Below are 25,272 nucleotides of genomic sequence, written 5' to 3'. Positions count from 1 at the left end.
ATCTAAATGAACAGCTAAGACAAGTAAATGCTCTCACCATGTAAGCCAGCCTGGTTCCCTTAAATAGATCTATCCTCACCTATTATTTTTTCACAATTTTATTCCACGGTACAATAAAAAGACCAGTAGTGCTTCACAGTCAGAAATTAGCATGATGGCATTGTGATGCAATAAATAAAGTACACTCTAAGCAAGGATGTATTCCTACAGAAAGAGGGCAAAGAAGGATGCCGGATAAACATTTGCAGTGCCATAACAAGTTTTTAATAGCAGATTCATGCTGGATAGCTTGACGCAGAAGCTCAAAAAGCTGATTTGGAACAACTAGTCTGGGAACAGATTCTTTTGGTTTTTTCAGACTACTATGATAGGTTTTTGTTAGGTTTGCTAATTATGTTTAAATATTTTTATTTTGATACTACCTACTACCTTGTCAGCATTAAAACAATACAGTAATTAAGTTTCATGTAACTATTTACTTTCAGCTATATTACGTGGGCATGAGAAAGTAAATCATCAACATGATTCCAGTAGGAATATTTTACTGAAAACATAGTGGATTGAATTACTGTTTGGTATGAATGGGTGCTGAAGACAATGTGGCAGTAGCAAATGCTATTTTTGCATTGAAGCATGGCATGCCAGGAGCATCTGTGGGTGTAACACCTCATCCATCAGGAGAGTTTCCTGAAGGAAGCATTTGGCTTCACAAGTCCTTTGTTCAGGATTTTGTTACATGAGCTTCCTGGTCACATATATATGGAAGAGCAAGCTGAAATTATGCTGAGCAACCACTAAAGCTTTTAAAAAGGATACTGTTTTCTTTTAGCCTGCGACTGCTTTCATGCGTATGACTGTTTTCCAGATGTCAAAAAAAACCCCACCACTCATAACTGATATAACAAGGTCATGCAACAGCCTTGTTGAAGTAGTGTACTCCCAAAGTTTGTATAGGTGATGTGTCTTATTGAGTTGCTTGGCAGCAAATAGAACATTTGGGGAAGAAGCATAAGGCCAATTTCTGTCAGTTTAGTTAAGCGAGTTCTCCTTCTGTGACTGAGGGTAGGATTTGGTTCCAGGCTTGCTGACTACCAGTTCCATGATTTAGTCTCTTGAAGCAATTCTTTTTGTTATTTCTATGGGCTGGGTGAGGAGTGGATGGGTATTTCTTCATACAGATACATTGTTATATACTTGTGAGCATGTCAGGTATAACGTGCATTTATATAGCAAACATGCATTGGCACAGGGGTACCTTGTTGTGTAAAGGAGTATGGTAAACCCATACATTATTGTCTGGGTTGTTTGTTTTTTTCCTTCCAGATCAATGCAATCCGATCAATTGTTCCAAACAAAAGCAATAATGAGATAGTTCTGGTGTTGCAGCAGTTTGATAACAACGTAGACAAGGCTGTTCAAGCTTTCATGGATGGTGAGTACAGTGTACCTTTTCCACTAAGGCACGAGGGATTCAATTGCATGCTAAATTATTCATTGTCTCTAGTGGCTCAAAATATATTCTGTTGTTCTGCTGAATTTGAGATGATTGTGACACTTAGAAAGTACATTGGTTTTTGTGGTGTTTTTTTATAATTGATCCTTCTGTCTGCATCTTTACTTCTTCACAGTGTGAGTTTGACGTGGCTGTTTATCTGTTCTACCCAACTTTGCCAATTTTTGGTGTCATTCTTGTTGCAGACCTTCTTTATTCTGCATGAGAGTTAATGCTCTTTAAAGTAAATAATTCAGAACACGATTCAATATTGAAGATACTAGTAAGAATTTGAGATAATTCTAAAGCAGCAGATAACCAGGCCCCTAAAACCCCAAACTTGATGCATACATTGACATTAAAACCTCCATCTGAATTCTGCAAATAGCCTTGATATTTAGAATGGCTGAACCAAGACTCCATTGAAAGTTCAAACCATTCTAAATCTGGACCTGAGTTTTTATCTTGCATCATGAGACTACCTCTAATGAAAGGTCACTTTTATTTAAATAACACTTTTCTGATAAATACATAATGGCAAGTATTTTGAGCTTTCACCAAAGTCTGTGAGAAACCCTTTGCAAGAACAAGAGCATACCTTGATCAACTCCTCTCAAAACCTTTGTAGCTCAGGGCTGCTTAAAAGATACCAGAAGTTCAGTGGTCTCAAAAGCCCTGGATATCTTAAAAATGCCTTGTAGCGTTGATTGGCCATCTCACCAGGTTGCTTTTTTCATATCTATTCTACTTCAGAATAGTTTCGGGTTTTGTTTGGATTAATTTAGTAAAATGTATCAGCCAAAAAATATCATGATGTACTAGGAATTACCAATATGCAAAAAGCAGATGCAAGCAAACTGGACTGTTTATAAGTGCATCAGAATTCTTCCATCAGATCTGTAAGGTGCCTCTTGATTCAGGCCTCTGCACAGTCAAGTTCTGATAGGCGTGTGGAAATCGAAGTTTGCACACACACACACAGAGAAAGGAAAATATGATATATTTAACAAAAATTCTGTTTTCCTGTGTTATATGTTCTGGGGAAAGTAGTGGAGGGTTGCTCCGTGATTATTCAGTCAGTTATTTTCATTCAGTCTATTTTGTCTTGAGTTACCATTGCTCGTTTGTGGTCTATGAGTTGTTTCCAGTGGCTCCTCAAAAGAGAAAGTGCTCCATAGCCATGTGCTGGCCATCATCTGCTGTGAGGAAGAAACAGGGCAAAAGCAAGCCTTGCAGGAGTGCAACAAAGTCTTGAAGAAAAGTAGGCTGTTGTGACCTGAGTTCAGATGATCTTTGTTTGAATGTCATCCATTTATGATCATTGTGCCTTTAGCTCAGAAGGTCTCTGCAAGTGAGCATTTGAAAAAGCAAACGTTTGTTGCTGTCTGGAAACAGCTTAAGACGACAAGTCTGTTCAGCTGCCACTGTGGATAGAATGAATCTAGCACTTTGAGTATCTTGTCATGTGAATGGCAAAAATTGCTAAGATGGCAATACCACAATCACAGAGAATGCATTGCTGCATGCAACGAAGAACACAGGGAGGGCCATACTGAGTGAAAAGGCTGAGCACCTCCACTCAGTGCTTTTCTCAGAGGTGCTGCACACTGAAGCAGGAAACATCTAAATTTAGTTTCCTGAAATCATTTCCTATCTTCCTTCATATCTGGAGTGGCATATAGGCGATGTCTCTATTGTGAATTTACTTCTATGTGTGAAATTTGAGTTAAATAAAATAGTGGTTCAGATGTTCTATTTGCTGTGTTAGTGTTTACATAATTAAGCATAATCAGAAGGTCTGTTTAGCTGCTTTGTAGATGTGTTCAAGAAAATATACTGGTGGATTTGAAAGAGGGCTTTGGGACTTGCACAGTTAGTACATTTCCAGCAGGAGGAAGTGGGGGTTGGTTGGGTGAATCCCTAAAACAACCCTTAACCACGCATAGTATTCACAGGGAAGCTGAGGGAAGCGAAGCTAAGACAACACCAGCCAACACAAAAAGTGTTGGACGATACTGTGAAAGCCGTTAACGAAGCTGTCAAATGAAAGCGTTTATTTTCAGCAGCATGGAGTAAAATGGGCAGTAAGATGTCTGGGTTTATTTCTTCATACCGAAACATGGTGTCTGTCAAAAGATGGCATACCTTTAGGAGAGGCTATTGTATTTATATGTACCTAAATGTGTATATGTGTAACTAAATGTAGATACATGTACAGTTATACACGTAAGTTTTCTTAGCCTTCTGTCTGCATTGTCATGCCATCTAGGAAATAATACAGCTTGGGATTCCGTACACGTGTTTTCACAATTTAACAAATTAGGTTGAGGACTGCTAGCAAGTCATGTAATCTCTTCTAATGTGTGTGACACCAGATAATCTTGGGTCTGGATTATTGTGATAGAAAAATAATTCTGGTACATTTGAAAACCTCACACATCTTTGGCTGAATGCAATTTAACAACTCACGGTGGTCTGAAAACAGCATTTCTTCTTAATACTAATATTGTCAAGAGTTCACTGAAATATGTGGGAAGAATGGCTGAGTATGAAACCCATTTGGAAAGGATAAGAAGTGAACGTTTACTAGAATTATGCAGTGATGGTAATGTGATTCTTTAATTCAAGCAGGAAGACCTTTCACGTGGTCGCAATTAAAAGGGTTATTGTGGTGGGTACTGCCATAGTAGTTTGGATGATGATGTAGACTGCATGCTTACCACGAGCATCTATTTTCAGCTTTAGGGTCCAGGAGAACAAAATAATGATGTTAACTAGATGCAGGAGAGTTAGTTTTCTTCTCACATGGCAGCTGGCACTGGTCTGACCAATGCTCTGCTTGCTGTGTTCCATAAATTTATCTAACCAACTCGTTAGGGCTGGCAGACAGAATTTCAAGTATACAAAACTGTAGTAATTTTTCAGTATAAATTTGAAACTTTTTTTTTTTTTTTTTCCTGCCAGGCCTTGGTTTACTCTGTATGTGTGATAGAGAATTTCTTCAGGAGTCCACAAAATTACTCTTTTGGGTGCTAATTAAGTCTTCATTTGTATGTTCTTACATCTTCTGAGTATGACAGACAATGCATAGGAAGTATATGATAAAAATGCCAACAAAAGATTAAAAAACATTCAGAAGCCCTAGAGTCAGGGGGGATTATCTAGTTTACCCAGTGTTTATACTGGGGTGCTGAGATGCTTCCCTTTTCGGACAAGAGATTTGAGTGCTGAGTTTTTTTCTGGGACTTAGACTAGTACTACAAGTTAGGCACCCACTTCATCACTGTGGGATGAAGGCCATAAAAAGCAGTAGTGCCAAGCAGTGTAATCAAATAAAACAGGTAACTAAAAAGGAGAAAGACAACAGTACCCATCTTGTTCTTCCACACCAGAGAATTCACAAGAGACAGAAATGCTGCTCAGCTAGGAAACTAGAAACTGTTCTTGAACACACTTGTTCTTTCTCGTAGCTGAACTTTTGCTGAAATGTTTTTATCTTTCCTTTCTTTAGGCAGCGCAGCTCAGGTTCTAAAGGAATGGAATATGACAGGGAAAAAGAAGGTAAGAACATGGTCTTGAGGACCAAAGCATTCAGCCCATTTATTAGCCGTCTGTAGCTGAATGTAGAACTTCTCTTTTGGCCAGTCCTTTGTCTGCCTTTGTTAACACAGGTGGTTTCATTCACACCTGTAGTCAGAATACGTGAAAGCAAATGTGTATTATTTTTAATCCTGTTCATCTGTTGCTATCTCTCTAGCCCAGTGTTGTGAGAGAATTTCTGGGACGGCACATGTGCATACACGTGTGTGAGAGCCAGACCCTGGACAAGTACAGAACAAATCCCGAAACAGCTCATGTGCAGAAACACTTTTAATAACCGTTTGCATCCTGGATACTGATAGCCACTTTACAGTGCTGAGAGTTTTTGCTGCCAGGTGTAAAAAAGCCCGCCTAGGAGTCATGCATTAGTGACACTATCAAGTCTGATACTTCAAGTATGTGTTTGGGATATGATCTCCATGCTTATGTATCTCCAAGCCAGAGCTATACCAGGAGGCTGCCCTGTGAGTCGCTTGTCGTGGAGGCTCCTCTTTATGGCTGGGAGAGCTACAGTGGCAGTGACCAGCCAGTGTCCTCTGTGATCACTTTCTGCCTGATTAGTGTGATGCCTTACGGGTTTGTCCGTGTTGCTGTGTGGATGTCCCCTGGGTGGTTAGGAACTGATTATCCTAAGTGACTGGAAACATTTTGAGCAGTATCTTAGCAGAGGCTCTGTTACCATTTTCCAACACAAGTGTTTTGTGTGGAAGGAAGGGGAAAACCAGTTTGGGGCTTTGGGGTTTGCTGGAAACTAGTTATATATATTCAGCTGAACAGGTGCAATGTGCAGTATAGCACAGCATGGCCTGTAAATGGCATTATGCTGATGCCACTTGTATGGCATTTTAAGAGCATGGAGGATTTACTGATTATATTTTGAGTTTCTGAGTTGCACTGAGTGATGTCTCTGTTCTTGCAATATTTCTCCATTTAGAACAATAGGAGAAAAAGAAGCAAATCTAAACAGCACCAGGGCAATAAAGATCCTAAAAACAAGAATGGTGGACCAGAGAAGGCGTCTCAAGAGCCCCAGGGAATATATGACTGCCATCTGAATGGATGCTCAAAGGACAACTCTTGCAGTGGTTCTGCCAATCTGAAACTGAAAGCCATTCCTCTTGAGAGCAAAGGCTCAGGATTTGTAGAGTCCACGCTGGTCTGTCCAGAAATCACAGGTCAGTTAATCTCACACAAGACACCTTTTTAACTGGCGATAGTCAAGCCCCCAGTTACATAAAGATTGTGATATTCTACTTCATGGCAATAAAAATATAATAAAGAGAAGCTGGAGAGAGGTGTTTGTGCAAAATGGTGCACATAGCTATTAAAGTCATGCAAGTAGATCTGTATCTGGGCACAATTTGCCTTGCAGTAGGTTTCCTTGCAAATTTTTTTTTTTTCCCCTAGAGGATCAAACTACAATTAGGGGCCCAGCTGATAAAACAGCATTACAGATGGAAGTAGAGAAGAATGCAGGGTTAGAGAATGGCTTGAGTGTAAAATGGTGACAAAGGGATGAAGTCCCTCATCTGGAGCACAGCCATCTGAGCAGTTGTGAGCTTGTGGCATATTACAGGAATTTCTTTATTGCCTAGTCCAGACTAGGCTAGTCACAGTAGATCTCCACTGGCTTTCCCTGACAGGGAAGGCAGTCTGGTAGCTGTTTAGTATACGCACGTTTCTGCTGGGTTCTACATACTGATTCTGAAACTCGGGGCCGGGGGGCAATAATGCAAAAAAGCTCTTCCCCACTGGGTTGTAGTACATACATAGTTATGGTTGTAGCAACATCCATGAAAACAAACCTTCTCCTCTGGGGGAGAAGCTCTGTGAAAGCTTTTGTCTTAAAGTATGCTCTCATAAAGCTCATATTTAATTGCTGTCAGTACTGGTAATCTTGTTTCAGCTCTTCACAAGTCAGGCTTCTGACAGCCCTAGATCATTGCTGCTGTTAGTGTATTCTTCCTGTGTCTTAAGTAGTAGGTAAGACTGCATTAAAAGAACTTCCCTTGAAATCCCTTTTTCCATGGTTGAAAATACAGCTTTCAAACCACCTTTTAAAGCAATGTGCCAAATGGATAACTGTCCTGAAATGAGTTTTGTGCTGCTTCCAGATGATTTTGGTGATGCCAACCTCTGGTCAAATAAATGGAAACTGAAATCTATAGCAGCCAAATAGCAAACTATTTATCAAGAAATACTGTCTTGAGAATTCGGTGCCTCACAAAGAATCAGAGATACTTTTCTCACCCTTGCTAAAGACTCCCGCTTACGTTGGATAGAATGTGCCATAAGCCAGAAAATTCTGTTTTTCCATTATACTATAAGCATTCTTGCCACTTACTGTGCAAGATGTAAACATTTGTGGTATAAATATTTCAAGCTCCCATGTCAAACTTCTTAAAGTTGCTTTTTTTGAAACAATACGTGCATGAATAATGATACATAAACTGAATTGTCCGTGCATGGGGTGTTTTCTAGGGGTTACAGACCTGAGTGCAAGAAGAGTACCCATGCTCTTAGTGATCTTTTTCTGTGGTATTGGTATTGACCTTTTTTTTTTTTTTTTTTTTTCCCTCTCTGACATGATACAGTGTAGAGTTGTACATAACCAAGGGCAAAAAGTTTATGCAAAAATAATTTTTCTTTGGTTTTATAAGTGACAAAGGAGATACTACCATAGCTTTACAATTTTTAATGAGCTTTGACATATTTTCCCTGTTTCAAAAGCAGGGAGAGAAAGGGAGAAAATAAAAGAACAAGGCAGAAAAGGAAAGGAAATGGAGCAAAAGGAAGACCTGCAACTTTCATATTAAAGTTTCCCTTGCATAGTAAAATAAGTTCCTGGAAATTTCTTCAATACAGAGAAGGAAGGAGTTTCTTCACTTTTCAGTTGCACTAGAATCCTTGTATTTGCAGCCAGTATAATAGCTACTTTCTTAAGGTCAAAAGCCACCTCTGTATATGTTGTTAAATTTGTGCTGAAGTGCATGGAGCTGAGTAGAAGAGAAGGGTGATCAGGGTCCCTCAAGTTCCTCAGCGAGTCACACAGGCTGTTCTAAAGCAGCCTGAAATGCTGAAGTGGGTCCAAAGGCACCTGTTCCATTTTCCTCCCTCTTGTGTTGTAATCTCCTTTGTGTTGTCCTTCTCTGGCTTGTTTGTTTTGGTTCCTTTCCTAGCAAGTTAATGTTACTGTAGTCATTTCACCATCACCTTCAGACAGCTCACCGCTTAGAAGCATCCTAGTCAGGTGTCTGCAGACAGTCCTTTACACTTACCTCCCCATGAGGAACATGGGGTTGAAGCTTTGCTTATGCCAGCTCGCAGTCTGGGATTTTGGAGCAGTAAAATCCTGGCTGCCTGGACGGGCTTTCAGGGACCAGAAGGGACAATGCAGTGTAGCTGGTGTTTCTGCATGACGTGTCCCATGCTAGAAGGTGATAGGGGAGAACATATGTGGCTATTACCTTTAGTTCAGGTCTGCTTATTTCTTGCCACTATTTCCATCTTTCTTTTTGTGGGAAGTCTGTGCTTGCTGCTCTGATGGTTTCCTATAGGAAGTCAGGACCTGCTAGAGAAAATGGAGCGCAGAATTTAAGGCCCTGGAAAGCTAAACTGCCTCATCCCGGGGGGCCTTGAGGAGTGTTTCACTTAACTACGCATGAGTTCAGGGGCTCTCCCTCTCGATATCTTGAAGGGGAAAGGCCACCAATAAACCAGACTACTTGAAAATGATAACCAGAACAAACTCTCCAACTCTCCTCCTCAGAGACCTTGGCAACAGAGGGTCAGAAGGACTTAAGAGCTACCCTTTCTGTGCGTGCCCTTGTAAAGAAGGGACGTGAATGCACTGAAATGATACCTCATGTTGCCTTGCCATGCTATTACTTCTGCAAGGTCTTGGGTAAAACTAGATACAAGTCAGATACTGATCTCTTTCCTACTTTTCAGAACTGTTTTTCATGCAGGACAATTTTTAGTGAATCCATCAAACTTCCTGTTTAGATCTCAAGGGAGGTGGGGTTTTTTTTTTCTTCTTTCAGCCAAAGAATCCATGAGGTTCACTTTGTTTAAAAGGTTTTGAATGATGAGCCATTTCAAAAAGATAAACTGCTCATTTCAAAGATGGCAGCTCAGCAGATTTCAAAGCAAGTTTTTTTGGTGCTGCTGCTATTACTGCCAGATCTGGTGCTACTTGACAGTAAATATAGTGGAGGTCACACATTAGACTGGTGCTTAAGTTCCAAGCCACCACAACTGCACCCTGCAACGGTTTACCTGTAGCTACCCAAACCTTTGACTTCTCTTTCAAGTACTTGAGAGAGACTTTGTCCCTAGATTTTGTTATACATGTTTCTTAGCTGGCCCAGGTCTTCAGAGATTTGATGCAGACTTTCTGAAGTCTATTTTTAATTGTGTTGATTGTCTTCAATCAGATTTGAAAGTTCAGTTGTAGCATGCTAAGGTATTGCTCACTAGGCTGCGCTGGTCATCTTGCTGCTGGGTTTCAAAATAGCTCATGTGTCGTTTTGGAGGAAACGGCGTCAAAGTATATAGCAGATACAAGATGACTTAAAAGTTTTTAGAGTATAACCATTGTTCTAGATAACTTTCTTCAGGCAAGAAGCTGTCAGGGTTTTTTGTCTTGTCAAGTATACTAAAGCTGCTAATTAAATCCAGTAAATAAATTTGCACTTTAACAACAAATTTCAAAAGATCCAATCTTGGGGACAGAACCAAATAGGCATGGCCATTCTCTGTATCTTAGCTGATAAACCGCTTCTTTCTAACTATCTGTTGGAGTTATTTAGCAAGGCCAGCCTCAAATGACAGTAGAAAGAACATTCTTTATAAATCAAAGCTATCTGCATTAGCATGAGATGCAGCCAGGGTTGCACAGGGTTAATGGCAGTTATGTCAGAACAGTTCCTGGCTATGTGTGACTGTATCTGCATTAAACCTTTGATCTGGTCAGAGTGCTGTGTACCTGGTGTTTCTTGCTTTCACAGATACACAAGTTTCTTTAACTTTTTTAGCTATTTTCTTACATACTGTTTTAGGTAAGTTATTTTTCTGTTTGCAGGCTCACCATAAACAAAAGCTGTTTTAGAAACATGGGCACTAATGGTCCCCCTTGTTCCTCTGGCATTATGCGATTGCCATAGAAACTAAGATGTACTTTACACCCACCCTAGTGCCCAGCCAGGGCACAGAGAAACCACTAGCTGGTATCCTAGAGCTGTCCAGCTGTGGTACCCTTCAATCCCAGCAGAGTTAATCCCACTCCGTGGGCTGCATAATCCAGATGCTAATCTGGTAAACCCCTTTTCTCCAGGCGCCACACAACATCAGCTGAATAAAGTGATACATAAAAAGAACCTTCAGAACAAACTGTCATTCATTGGTTAAAGCAAGTACCAAGATTAGACAAATGATTTAACACAATACATTATTTTCTATGCAGGTTTCCTTAACTAAAATTCACGGTGGCAGTAATGGCTAGCTGGCCTTACCTGTCAATTTTCACAGCCATTCTTTAGCTGCTTGTCCCTCTGTCCTGATGCTGGTATCTTGAATCCCTTTGGAGTCTTGGAAAGAGAAAACCAGGTCATCTTGTGGCAGCCAAACAGGCTCAGGCATTGTTGTTACCTTATCCTTCTAAGCTGTTGAACCCAGGAGCCTAATTTTGACATTGTTTCGTTTCCTGTTTGGTCTGTTGAAGCAGCTGCTTTTGATAGAAATCTGTAGTCAGGCAAGGTAAGTATTTCGGGTTTAATGTTTAATAAGTGCTTTTAAAATGCTGATTAAATGATGAATGGTTTTTGTGTGTGAGACTATAAATGTATATATATATTGACATTAAAGTCTCACACTTTCCTTAGCAGACTTCCTTTGTTGAAACATAGATGTATTTAGATTAGCGTTTAATAACCAAAACCATTTTGTTTCTGTTCTGTCATTGCTTTCCGGGGTTCTGTAGAATGTGTGTCGGTGGAAAAAAAGACTTGATTTTTCCCATGTATAAACACAAAAGTAATTCAGACTCAGTAATCTAAGGATTCATATCTTTCTTAATCTTAGAGCTCACTGTTTTCCACCTTAATGTTTTCTTGCAGACAAAGAACGAGAACACCAGAGAGTATCTGTGGAATTAAACCCAAAGAATATGAATGGAGTAGAACAGCGTGAGTCTCTTCAGTTATCGGTTCAGCTCCAGTGTAACCTAGGCAGGCCAAAGTCAAAATCTTCCTCAGTTAAATCATCCAGTACTACAACTCAGCTTGAAACAAAGACAGAAGATTTGGTCAAAAAAAGAGGTAAATTGGATTGCTGATTGCTGTGTGCCGGGGTGATCAGACAGCTAAGGCCTCTAGGAAAAAAAAAAAAAGCACATACATGAAAAAGTGCTGTAAAGTGAGAGCAGAATTGTCGTCAGCATAACAAAATGAGTAGAACAATCTATGGTCTATTTAACATTATATTAAATGAAATTTTAAATAGCTAATTTGAAATAATAGTGCTGGTCTAACATTTATTGGATTTGGGGAATGGATTTGAGTAAACATGTCTAGAAACTGAGGAGTACCATGGAAGGACTATGGAAAAGCATGAAATAACCACTTCATGCTAATCTGGGCAAATAGCATGTTGAGTTATTCCTGCTCCCTCATTCAGAAAAGCCAAAACCAGCTTTCTGACTCCTATGCAATTTTTGTTTTATATTTTAGGGCCGAACATTGAAAAATCAGTAAAAGACTTGCAGCGTTGCACTGTTTCTCTAACCAGATACCGTATGATGATCAAAGAAGAAGTGGATAATTCAGTGAAGAAGATCAAAGCTGCTTTTGCAGAATTACACAGCTGGTAGGTATTGCAGCCTGAGAGATCTGTTAGCACCACCTGAGAACAGAGGGGCTAATTAGGCCACTGACATTGGTGGGGAGGGGTCACTTACACTCTAATTTGTTTGCATCATTTGGATTAATCAGAAAAAAAATGTGGTGCCATTAAGTAACTCCTCACCAGCCAGGAAGTAATATATGCGTAACTGTATGTTTACATACATAAAGGGGGCAAGACTACAGTTCTTTGAAAAAAATCTCACTATGTTTTCCCACACACCCCCTGCCCAAAGTGATCCATCTTGACCTAATTCTTTTGTATCCAGTTCAGTGGCAGCATATCTGAGCAAATGAAAGCTCTTCTAAATATCCCATCTAGGGGGTTTTCTGAAGTCTCTTTAAATCTTACCTTCTTTAAATCTCTTCTTTGATCTTATCTTCTTTGGCAGCCAGTCCTTTACTGTCTCTTCATTTTCCATCATCTTTGCTTCTTAGCCCACCATTTATTTTTTTCTTGCCTTCATAGTTTCTTCCAACTTTTCAGTCTATCACTTCATTTCTGGTTCTCATCTCTAGTTCATTCTTTTATCTCTCCCTTTTTTCTAATTTTTTTTCCATTCTAATTTTGGTTATTTCTGATCTTCAGAATATGCCCTCTGAAAATTTGTAGCAGAAATAATTGCTGTAGTAGTAAGTTGCATATTTTGTGTATACTTATCATTAAAAAATATTTTCTAGGTTTGAGTTTTACTTGGCCTTTGTTAAGCACAGGTGCTGTATAAAACCTGTGTATTATACACTGTTGCAGTAAAGAGAAGAAATTGTTTTAAAATGTACAAGATTTGGTTACAAATCACAGAAGAGTACAAAAACCTTTCACCCTTAATTTGTCCACAATATTTGGTAGTATTTTTATGAGCATATCTTGCGAAAGTGCTGTACTACTGGCAGAAGTTTATGTTAACTCTGGACTTCATTGTCTTCTGTGACGTGTCTAAAGTGACTTCAGTGCCACTGGGGCTCTGCTTGTGTACAGGCGGAAGGTCCAAGCAGTAGTGAGCTGATTTTGTGGTAGATTCTGTTGCTCTGAGCTGCCGGAGTACCTTACTGTCTAGCTGGGAGAACTTCTGTCTCTGCACCGCGGTGAACATGGGCTGCGATCACCGGTTGTGCTAAACTGCACATTGTTGTCAGGAGTGCTCTGGAGCCAGTGCAGTGCTGTTTGGTTACGAACTAAAATGCAGTAATTCTATGCAGTTGGCATAGAAAAATCAAGTAAAGTTCATCAACCTCTTGCACCTTTTTTTGGTAATTGTGGGAGGTGTTTTCATATGACTTTTTATAAGTTTTCTAATGTTTATGCTTTCTGCTAAGAAGGCTCTGACCTTTTCTCTGAGTAAATTCACAGTTGGGTCTCATTTGCTGTGTAGTTCTCACTCGGGTTTTTTCTTTCTATTTTTTTTTTCTGTAACACTTTTAACAATACATAATGATTGCAGGCAGTCACAGTCAGTTCAGTCTTTAAATGGTAGCCCCTCTGGTCGTGGAACAGCCTTAGGACTCTATCGTGATCTAGAATGCAGGGGGAGGTGCTATATTAAGGAATTCAGAAATTAAATTCTTAATTTTTCAAGTATTCATGATTTAGCTTGAAAAACACTAAAATATTTTTGCCTAAAGCTAAAATGTGTTACTTAATAGGTGAAAATGACCCCAAAAGGTTATGTAAATCCAAGTAGACTTAAAATAATGAAAAATAGCCTGTAAGACTCTTGAATAGGCTTAATTTAATTTTATCTCCTACCAGCTTCGGTGGCTGATTTATTGGAGTAGAGTCTGCCAGAAGCTCTAGAATGTAGCAGATCTGTACTCTGAACATTCAGGCCTCACAGAAGCAATTTAACGCATGCAGCATAACATTGCAACAAGGACAGTATAACATCAGGACATGTTTACGAAAATCTCAGTCTGGGCTACTTTGCTTTTGGCAGCCCATATGCCTAATACTTAAGTTTTTCTTCAAATGAATGGAGGGTAAATTTGGTTTAAACAGTAAAATGCATGACTTAACACCTTCTTTGCTGAACTTAAAAACAGTTTTGGGATATTTCATATGACCTTGTGGCTTAAACTCTGGAAAAGATGATAAGAGCTGTCTTTAGTGCCTCATTTACAAAAAAAAACCTTGCTACCAACTGCTGTAGCTTCATTGGATTTGAGTAGAAATCACCAGTACCAGCGATACATACAGCTTCAGACCTCATACAGTCACCACGTCTTATTCCTGGGCTGAATGATTTACTTTGTGTTGTTTACATGGCAGTTTCCTTGTTTGAGTCGAACAAAGCATTACTACTGGTAGCAAGAGGATAAGGTAATTAAGTGAGCACACAGCCTTTTGCATATTTATCACCCTCCTTGGGCATAGGAATTTCACTGCGGCACAGTCAACTTGCCTGTCAAGGGAGAACGAAGCAATTGAGCTAAACTGTTGCCCCAGAAGGCGGTGTGGTAACCAAAAGCAAGGGCGTGACAATGATATCTGCTGCTCTCCTTTGTAATAGTGATGCCAGAGCTTTTTGCAAGTTCTTCTCCCAGTTGCTGCTGGAGTGTGGATGGGTTGAGAAGTACATGGGAGAAACATGCAACACCAACTAAGTGCTCTTTGTGGTCAGAACTGCAGGGAATGCTTGAATGGGCTTGGTGCTGTAACCTAGATGGGAGCTTAACCGGTTCCTGTTACACAGGGCTGTCAGCACCTGAGGGGTTTTACTGAAGCTGAATGAAGTCAGAAGCTTTAATCTTGCCTTGCAGCTGAATGCTGAAACACATACTACTTTCTGTTGTCTCTCTTGGGGTTCTTTTTCTTCCTTTGGCAATAGGATAAAAGACCCTTTTTATGTCCTTTTGCATTTACTGCCAAGGTCAGAATCGAAGCTGCATATCAAGAGTCGGTAATTTTTTGGACTTTCTAACTTTTGTATTCTTTTAATGGTTTTACCAGTCGCAGAAAGGATGAGTAAGTGCAAAGATAACATAATCTATCTTTCTCCCACCTCCAGATAGGATGTGAAACCATTATTGCGGAGGTAAATGAGTAGCACATGTGGCCTAAGATATCCTGAAAGCTTCAGCAGGAATATTCACAAGAACTTTTCTGTTTAGCGGCAGAAACTGTTGAGTGATAGTTGCCAGTGTTTCTGGCTCAGTATTTCATGGCTTCACCTAACCGATGAAGGGAAGTCACTGCTAAACACGCTCCGTCAGTACTGTGCTGCCGTTCAGAGTCATCTATCTGGCCGAACAGTGCATACCACCCTCCCACAATATAAAAAAAGGTGGCATGGAGCAGGTGTGCTGTGAACACCTGTAAATGCTTGGAAGAGAAAATTCAATGCTTGCTTCCAGTTGCAGCTTTTTAACGAAATGGGGTCAAAAACCGATCCCAGAAAGATGCTTATTTAAAAGCACTGCAGTGGGCTCACTGTCTCTTTCTTAAAGCCTCCCAGGAGTTCCTGCCAACTAGAGTAATTCTCAGCATGCTCAGAACAAGTGATAACTACTTGCTTTTTTATACAGTGCTTGTCAAGCCAGAAGGCACCAGAGCATTTTATAGGCCAGGGGCTGAACCGGGCAGGACACTTGGCCCCACTCTGCAGGAAGTCTTTTGCAGTCTCATGTGGACTGTGGCTCTGCTGAGACCTAGCGCTCTTGTCACCCCTGCTTTTGCAGGGCTTTCTGTGACATTGCTTTCCTCAAGGCTGTGAGAGCACTGGGCAGAGCTAGCTGAAGGGCACCATTTCTCAGACTCGCATGTGCACCTGAAAGTTAATGAAGAAGATCCTTGTAACAGTACTCCTTGAGGCAGTATTTCTCTTCATTGCATCCAGCTTTGGTGTATGGTTTTTAGGAATACCTTTGTCTGAGTGAGAATATAACCTGCTCCACTTACTGCTTTACTGCTTGGATGTAAAACATGTCAGAGCATAGCTGGGTCTCACAGTAGTGTAGGGCAAGGAAAAGAATACCAAATAGCGTTTAAGTGTTTAAGGTCAGAAAAGCTAGGTGAACTCCAGTCTCACTAGAATGTGCTTCAAATGTGTGTTGCCAAGTTTAAAACCTTTGTGCTATAATTGTGTTCTCACTTTTTCACCAAGAGACTGAATAATGATCTTTAGGGATAAAAAGAGAGCCCCAGGAAGTCTTGAGTGAAATGCGTAGAGCACAAAAGGAGTCACAGTGCCCCATAACACTTCTTGCCAAAAAATAATTTTCACATATTGGGCATCCACAGTCATACGGAGAACTAAAAGGAAACATCTGCTACTTGCCCATACGGTCTGCTTCCAACCACAAATGGAAAATAGGCTGTAGAAAATCGGAAGGGTCAGGTTTAATTACACCACATGCAGGACTGGACCAAAGAAAGACAAGCTTCCTCTGCTCTTTGCATCCCAAACACATTGGTGTGTCCAATGCTTTATAGAGACCACAAAAACCAGCACAGGCAATAGTTTTTGAGTGAACAAAAAGCACTTGAAAGCTCCACCATGGGCTGGATAAAAAAAAATTACGCTGACATAATGCTGGAAAAAACAGAGTTTGGCAATACTAACAGTTCAAAAATATATTAAAATACACTCCGGCAGCAACTAGAAAGCGTGTACTGTATGTTTGGGGAAGTAAAGCAGTTTTTCTATTGTTTTCGAAGTTAGAATCAAAGCAGAGCAGTGGTTGGATGAGGGAAGAAGTCATTTAAAAGAACATAGTTGTGTCCGTACTAGCAGCGCTGGGTGATGAGTAATGCTGCCAGTGCTCACAGTTGCGGAGCAGTCACGGTCATCCCCTTTCTGGGACCCCTACATGGCAAACCTTAAAGATGATGGTTTCTGTTGCCTGTAGCCCAGAATCAGTGGCACCGGCTGAAGAGCTGCTGGTTTGTGTTAGTGATGTAGTTTAGAGCGTGGGCAGATGGCTGGAAAGGACTGGTATTGCTTTACACTGAACGGAGTTCCTGTGCCATTTCTCATTGCATTTCCAGGCAGTCCTCATTAGCTTTCTGTCTGTCTGTCCGCCAGCTGACCTTCAGTAGTCCTTATGCCTCTGAAGCACAGATTTTCACATCCTATTGCAGTTTGTTCTGGTATTTGTTTGCCCATCAGTTCACACAATCCAGTCCCATCACCTTGCCAGGGCAGAGAAAGAAAAAACGGTCTCCTGAGTTTTTAGGTTTCTTTGGGCTTGTCTGGGTTTTCGGGTACCTTCAAAGACCAGTGCTTTTACTGGGGCCCCTGGGCCGTGCCCTTGCTGCCTGGGGAGTGTGGCCTCATGCTGGCTGCTTGCCTGCAGAGCTGCAGCACTGGGACAGGGGCTTGTGTGTACATTCTTCTTGCAGCCTCCAGCAGTCTGGGATTAACCTCGCCATGTATTAGTGGAGGGAATTGATGGAGCCTATGAAATTGGGAGTGCGGGTTAGGTTTCAGTGAGATACGTAATTCTGACCCCTTTGTCTTCTACAGATACTTGCTTCATCCTGGTATCTTATTAACTAAGTTTGCGAAGACAGATTACGGAGGTGAAATGCAAAGGTGGATTACACTGTCTCTTAGCCTGTTGTTTGTACTTTATGGCCTTGTCTCCCCTGTTCCCTCCCAGCCATTCATAGGTGTGTTTGTCATCCTCAGTAAAACACAAGCACATGCTTTTTGGGGCCATGCGGGTAGATCGTTGCTTTTGTACATGTCACTGTGGACACAAAGCGAATATATTCTTTCTGATCTCATTGTTGTCAGACTAAGGAGAAATCTAACTTATTAAACACATACAGGGAATAATTATCTCAAAAAATGTCAATAGATGTTAGACCTAAGAGCCAGAGTCTTCTCCTTTCTTTGTGTCCACTTTCCAGGGTGCTTTCGGGAAAGTTACCTCTCTTTTGTACCAGGAGCCCAACAACAGAGACCACAGTCTGCTGCCTTGTCAGAGTGTGCTTAGTCTAAAATACATAACCAGTAAGATGTTAAGGTGCGTCAGTAGTTGGATCAGAACTGGGACTCAAAGAGGAATGAAAAACTTTACAAAATTATGTAAAAATGCAGAGATGCTAACAAGACATGGTGCAACTCATACTCACAATTGTTAAAACTCTGCTAAATCCTGAGGTGATGCCTTCATCTCTAAATAAGTACAATTCAGAAGTGTTCTGTCAGAAAAAAGCTTTCCATGTCAGTTTTCAGTTTGAACAAGTTTTTATGATCAGGCAATAAATTTCTAATTATTTGTAAAGGCATTTTAAGAGAAAAATGCAAATAGACCTTTAATTATGATGGCTTTACCAGACCCCGATGTGCTAGCTGACTGCTAAAGAGAACAGTATTAGTGGAGGTAGATGAGGAATAACTCAAAATAAACTTGACTAACTAAAAGCCTTTGGGCATTTTTACTTTTACCAGCTGGTACACGGTGCACTGCAGAGGGAAGGATTTCAGTGAAATTGGTTTGTTCTGTCTTTCATTTATCTCCTTATTGTCAGACTGTATTCCTGGTCAGAATGACAGTTCATGTAATCTGGTTTGCTATGTAAACATTGTGCATGTGCTAATACAGTGATGAAATAACAACCTTCAAGCAACATGAACATTTAAATACTATTGAACTAATACTGGAAGGATATGGTTTACTGAGACATTACAGAATATGTAATGTAACAACAGCTTTTCCTACAGGCATACTAGCACAAAGAAAACTTGGAACTATCATTTCTCCAATTAAAATATAGCATGGCTATTCAGTAATCCTATAAAGCTTGTAATCAGGTAACTGGGCTTTACATTTATATTCTCATCGCATTATTCTAGTTCCTTGTGCTGAAAGTTTGACAGGGACAATTCTGGTTTTGGGACTGAGGTAGGGGACTCTTGTGAAATATGCAGTTGCCTTAGAGGTTCTTACCAGTTGTCTTTTCACCCCACCTGTGGGTCAAGTGTGTTTGTGTGAGGAGGGAAACGTGTACAGGAAATAAGGCATAATACTTTTAAAAGACCAGGGCTGACCTTAACAGGACTGTCGCGTGAATTTGCATGTAATCTCAGCTCAGATATAGCAGAGACAGTGACAGTACTAAAGTCCCTAAAACTTGCTTGAGTTTGTCAGCAGGTTGTTAACCAGCACAGCTTCAAGGGGCTATTCAAAGCCTGCTGACAGAACAAAGTTACTGGAGAATGGTGCACTGTGTATTTTTGGAGCCTAAGCTGTCAAATGCCAGCAGTGTCCCACAATTAACTTCCTTATGAAGAGAGGAATTGAATCGTACCACAGTGTTCCACCATCTCACCTGCTGAACCAGACCCCAGAGGATGCCCGTGAAAAAATAGCTCCTTCCCCCTTCCAGATGTAGAGCCCTGCTGCGTCATTCAGAATGCCACAGCTGACTGTCCTCCTTGGTCTCCAAAACGACATTCATTCTCCAACCATGCATAAAGCTGGTTCAGGGGAGGGTAAAGCTTATTAAACACCTCCAAGAAAAAAGCTGGCGTTTTGGGGGGGTTAACAGGGTTTTTGAAAGAACTCAGTTTGAATTACACTCTTAACAGTAATCTCTGTGCCATGCAGCTGCAGCTTACCTTTGTGAGTTGCATCAGCAGGTTTGCCTCCCTGTCGGTCTGGTCTTTTTATTTCCTTTATTCCCCTATCTCTTCAGGCACAGTAGGTTTATCATAATGCCTAGGAGAGGCAGAAGGAAAGAGAAGGTTCTGGTCATCTGGAACCCTTCTGATTCTCACCAGTAAAGCTATATATCAGCCCACCTGGCGATCTGAAGCAGCTTTTCCAAAAAGGCACTAATAACTTTAAGCATTTTGGTGGGATTTTAAGGTATTGCAGCTGACTTGAGAATATCTTTTCTTTTTCACTGTGCAAGCACTAAATTTTGTGCAGTAAACTAGAGGAAGATTAATTTGTTTCTGTTAATGACAGAACAAATTCAGAATTTGTTCTGAGTATGAAACTGTGAAATGAGGCAGCTGTCAGCATAATTTACCCCGTCATTGCTGTGCCAGCAGGTCGTTGCAGTCTGGCGTCTGCAGTGCTTTTGCCATTGTACGCCAGCGTGAATTCTGGCAGCCTGCGTAAGTCCAAGGCACCAGTACTGTCCATTTGACCAGGAGCAGGACACTTATGCTCTTGCCTTCAGAATCGCTTCAGCAAAATTAATCATAGAGAGCTCCTCTTGCCCTTGCTGGATCTCATATATTTACAGCACAAGCACTGGCTGCGTCCTGGCCCCATTTCCATGTTCTCTGCATTGAGCCTCTGGCTTGCTGTGTTCCTTCAACAAAATTGTTTCCTTCCTGAACCCCACCTCAAAATGTCATCTGGATATTAAAATCAAATGGTGCCGAATCCTGTGCTCCAAACTGTAGGCACTCACCTGTGGTGAACAATGTTACGTTGCCGATAGCTAGAGTTTGGTACCCCAGTCCTGATCCTGAAAAAGTGAGGGATAAGGGAAGAATAAATCAGTCCTTTCAGAAGAGAGGTGTGGCAAAGGGATGCAGAAAAGAATGAGGTCGTAGTGTTACTCTTTTGGCCTCAGCATCAGTCATGGAGTGTGAGACTCACTTGACTGAGATCTGTCTTTGAGCCTGGTCAATGGGAGAGGGGCTCTGAGTCTCAGTATTTGCTCCAGTGAGTATCATAAATGTATCATAAAAAACTGAACACCTGTGGCAGAACTGACAAATACTACTACAGCAGGGGATCCTACAGGCTGGTGATCGGGGCATGGTTTCAGGTACATTCGGAGAGGGAAGTGGTGGTGCCTGGTTGTGTGTTTGTCACAGGAGTCTCAAAAGGTATATGGAATGTACTCAAGTGCTGATGTTGGAGGGAAGGAGAAGGGATGGCTGAAGCCTGATAGAATGTTAGTGCTGGGAGTAATCAGAAAAAATTGACAAGGGTATGACCTCTCCAGAACCTCAGCTAAAGTAGCATGGTTATGGTTTTAACCGTGGGTCCTAACGTCCACAGAAGATCCAAGAGAAAGGGCATAACTAGAGAGGAATTAGCAGACTTTTCCCTGAGGTGTCTTTAGATGTGAAATGCATTTTGTTGCTTGCTCTGCTAGAGCCCAAATCTGGTGATACATGTGTGGAAAGTACCTAAAGCACCCGGTGTCCAGTTCCCCATGGCACACCAATGGCTGCAGGCTGCACGCTGGAGTGTGCCAGCTCGGTGTAACGTTTTGGTGTCCAGTGGACGCTAAGAAGCATTGAAAGAAAATGTATTCCCAGGAGGTACTGCTGAGCCGAGCTGTGAGCGGTTCTCAGTAATGCTAGTGCTGTGGTCTGATCGTGATTGTCCTATTGAGGCTGAGTAGGGCTTTATTCCAGAAAATATGTTAAAACCAATTAAACTTCTCATGAGTTAAGAAGCTGTTCGGCTTAAGTGGCTCTCTGAGCTTTGCGTAAAAACAGTGGGGTCTTAGCAGGAACAAGAGATGAGATTTGATCCATTGATTTTTCTATAGTCGTCTTGTCCTTTCTCCTTCTGTATCTGTTAGCATTTAGTTTTCTCTTTGTATTTTTTTTCTTTTCCAATCCAGTTTTCCAGCTTTCTCTGCTATTTTCAAATGTTTATAACTTTGCCAAGTTCTTGATGGAGGAGGAACGGGTCAGTTTTGCACTGAAGTGCTGCGTGTGACTAGAAAGGAGTCAAATTGTTCCCTACCGTTTCTTTAATAATTGACCCTTAATGCAAACTAAGTATCAAAAATACAGTATTTCCTAGTGCTGCTTGGCCTATGACATTTCTAAAGAAACATTAACTTGCTCCATTGTGCCACGACATACGGTAGCTCATGAATTCCAGGCTGAGAAATGTGGCTGTAACTTCCAGGTGAGAATTAGTATGTTCCTTGCCTTTTGTCGAGAACCAGTCCGTGTCCTCAGCTGATGTAAGTACATTGTCTTCTGGGAAGGGCAACCTTGTGAAGATCTGTTAAAGAACCTTAGCATACCACATTAACTAGTCTCATATTGACAAAGGCACCAAACACCACTTCTCTTGTTTTATTCTTTAGTTTTCCCAATGTTAGTTTGTAGCTACAAGGGAGGTACTCAGGTGATTGTTCTGCATCAAATTCAGCAGAGGTCCTGGCCTCTGCTACTACAATATGCAAACACTTTCCTGAAAAATTCATCAGAGACCACACTAAAACATTAGGAGTGGAAAACTGTTCAGTAACAGATGAGCTATAACTAAAATATGATAGGACTGTTACGGCCTTGTTCTCATTCTGGTATTAAAAGTGTTTTTCTTTGGCATCAAAATGAAATGTTAGGGGATGAGCAGTTTTAGCAAGGATCAGTTGTTGGCGTGGGGTGAGGACAGTCGTGTAGTGAACCAGGCCAGAACATGGTTCTGATGAGCTTTGGCGGTGGCAGCTTGTTGCTTGAATGGTTTTTTCGGCCGAAAGTTTATGTTTGTATAACCCGTCTAGTACACGAGGGAGGGCAGCAGAGACAGCAAAAGCAAAAACATGCAGGCCTTTTAAATTCAGGGGAAAAAACTAAAGACCATTAAAATCTCATTTTTTTTTTCTGGAGGGTAGATATAGGGGAGAACTTACAAGATTCATTTCAGCTACCTGCTGTGAAAGCCAAGGAAGTTTATTGTGCGATGTAGTTACAAAAGCAAATTGAAAGTAGACTAATTCTGAGAAGCTGTGGCTATTTAGATTAGCAAACTGGAATCATCACCTGCCTATTTGGAGTCCGAACTTAATGCTTATGCCTGGAGAACATTGAGGGCCAACTGGAACAAGGGCGTCCTGTCACTGTGAGTGTGTGCTTCTAAAGTGACTTGCTCCAGCATAAGCAGCCCTGCTATTTCATTTCCTCTTGCACATAAGTCACACTAAATTGATCTGGCAGGCCAGGCCAACATTTTTAGTCTTGTTTACATGTATGAAACAGAAAAATGTGTTACACTGCAATTTTATTGTCTCGCTGCATCCTTTGCCATCAGCCAGCCTGCTTCTGTCCCTCTTGTTGGCAGCGTAAAGGTAGTAGTAGCCTCTTCTTCTTGAAAGGTGGCATGGTTGATGGGTAAAACCCAAGGGTGGGACTCCGCAGAGCTTCTGTTGTAAACTTCTGTGTGAGCTTGGTTAATTTATGGGAAGATGTCAAGGAAGGCCGTGTGGCACTTGAACGCATTCTAGCTGGTGCATCTCTGGCTGACTCAGCTGTGTCCCTGCCACGTGTCCCCTGTGCTGCCCGCTGCCTCGTCTTGCAGTTTCAGCTGACAGCCTGTCGGCCCTCCTCTCCTCTGTAAGTCTGCTGTGTGTGACTGCTGCCCACGGAACGCTGCAGGACCTTTCCATTCTTGCTGAGGGTGTTCTAGACAAGTGAGTTGGTTTTCAGTTCTCTGTAACGTCTTCCTTCTGGTGGAAGCTGGTTCACATATAACCTGGTGTCTTCACTGGGTACAAAAGCTTATGTTCAAGGGTGATTTTACTGACAGGGTTGAGAACTCTACTCTTCCCTTGAGTGCATGCCTGGATTTACTCCAGGTGTTTGACCTACTTCCTGCAATTTGCTTCCCCCAGCTGCTTGAGTTTACTCACTTATGAGTTCACTTCCTTACCGCTTAACATCGGTGGTGTTTATTAAACGTGAGCGTGACTTAAGAATAATCTAGTGAGGGGAAAATGGAGTGGTACGCCAGAGCACTGTCCCCTGGAGAGCATCCTGCCGTGGTGTGATTTCACTGAACGGTGTCGCTGGGTCGATGTGAACAACGTAGCAGACCCGCTGCCCGCTCTCAGGAGACCCACCTGATCGGTTTACACTTTGACAGCTTAAAAGCACCGTCAGGGATTGCGCACCAGAGATTTGTGAAAGGAGAGGCATACAAGACCTTTAGGAAGGCAGATAAAAGTGGAACCACACCTTCCCAGTCCTGGAGAGAACAGGGAGGGGGGCAAGGAAGCTGACCTCCATTATGGAGATACATTAATGCTCATTTACATCACAAACCATTTTCTTGTTTACCCTGACAAATTTTGCAGGAATATCTCTATTTAAGGAAGAGAAGGATCTCTTTCTACGTGGCTTTAATTTGGTGTTATTCTTAAAATTGCACTGAGAGCTAAGCTGTATTAACCTGGGTAGCAGCAATGGTGATATGGCTTAATTAGGAAACGGGCTGTTTAGTCATGCCCAGGCAGTGCTAAAGAGGCAAATCAGAGTGACTTCCACGTCTGTGCGGGCACACGGGCAGGGCTGTGAGAGGTGTTTGCATGGATCAGCATACACTGATTATCACCAAGTTTTTGTGGTCAGTTTGCCTAGCTGTTTCTTCAGTCTAGGTTTTTAAAGTCTTATTAATTTCAAAACTGTTTGTAACTAAGGTCTGAAGTCTTTGTGTAGTTATATCCTTTGATTTTGATGGAGTTCTAGCATGGATTAAACTATGGTTTTTTTCTTTCTTTTTTTTCCTTTTTTAGCATCGTAGACAAAGAAGTGTCATTAATGGCAGAAATTGATAAAGTTAAAGAAGAAGCCAGTAAGTAAAAAAAAAAAAACCAAGCACACAGGGAACTTTTGGAATAGTCATGGAAACATTTGTTTTGTTTGGCAGAAGATTACATGGTACATCAACTTGGTTATCAGCATTCCAGCATCTTTTGTTGTAGGTGTATACAATGAGATAAGTCTTTGATGTTCTGGGATAGTTTCTATGTAGTTTCTGTCTATAAAGATTGTGCTTCAAAATTGAAGTGTTATGAAATTAAGGTAAACCAAAAGTTCATATGAAGTTAGATTTAAGTTATTTATTTGTTCTGCTTACTTATCAGAGGTTTTTGACCACTCTTCTCCCCACCCCCCCACCCCCCCACCCCCTCCCACCCCCCACCCCCGGTCTGTTGATCACTTCGTTTCCATTTCTTAATCACTGTTTGCTTGCTTCTATTACATACACAACTTAGAATACTGGAGGTTATTAGAGGAATAGGTTATTGGGTGGCCTTGCATAGCTTTAAGGGATAGTGATTAAGCATATGAATTGGAACAATAAAAACATAAAAACCCAGGTGTTTACTGGAATCTAGTTTCCTACCAATCTGTGGGAGCTGATCTGATTTGAGGCTCTCATGGTGTCTCTGTTTATTGCATAGGTAAGGGGTGGGGGTGTGTATATGTACATGTTCTGGTTTGAGAGGAAAAAACAAGATGAGCCATGTATTAAGATACCATAACATTGTCCTATACCCCGTCTGAGATACGGTATTCATGGCCCAGTAATCAAGGGGGATGTGTTTCAATAGAGAGCGCTAAG

At 41.2% G+C, this 25,272-nt stretch overlaps 1 protein-coding gene across 11 annotated transcripts in view; it reads left to right on the top strand.

Moving 5' to 3' along the window:
* Positions 1–25,272, top strand: part of SPATS2L (spermatogenesis associated serine rich 2 like) — a 151,379-nt gene that overhangs the window by 116,676 nt on the left and 9,431 nt on the right. For 8 of the 11 annotated variants that reach the window (XM_055811506.1, XM_055811505.1, XM_055811507.1 and 5 more), the window contains 6 exons: positions 1,324–1,432; positions 5,004–5,053; positions 6,027–6,267; positions 11,209–11,409; positions 11,821–11,956; positions 24,440–24,498. In XM_055811506.1, the coding sequence (XP_055667481.1) occupies positions 1,324–1,432; positions 5,004–5,053; positions 6,027–6,267; positions 11,209–11,409; positions 11,821–11,956; positions 24,440–24,498 (796 nt within the window). The remainder of the gene's footprint in view (positions 1–1,323; positions 1,433–5,003; positions 5,054–6,026; positions 6,268–11,208; positions 11,410–11,820; positions 11,957–24,439; positions 24,499–25,272) is intronic. The other 3 variants (XM_055811511.1, XM_027777541.2, XM_027777542.2) reach the window with 2 other exon arrangements.

This window comes from Falco peregrinus, chromosome 8 (assembly GCF_023634155.1).
Source record: "Falco peregrinus isolate bFalPer1 chromosome 8, bFalPer1.pri, whole genome shotgun sequence".
Taxonomy (NCBI): domain Eukaryota; kingdom Metazoa; phylum Chordata; class Aves; order Falconiformes; family Falconidae; genus Falco; species Falco peregrinus.
This window is presented reverse-complemented; position numbering and strand designations above follow the sequence as displayed.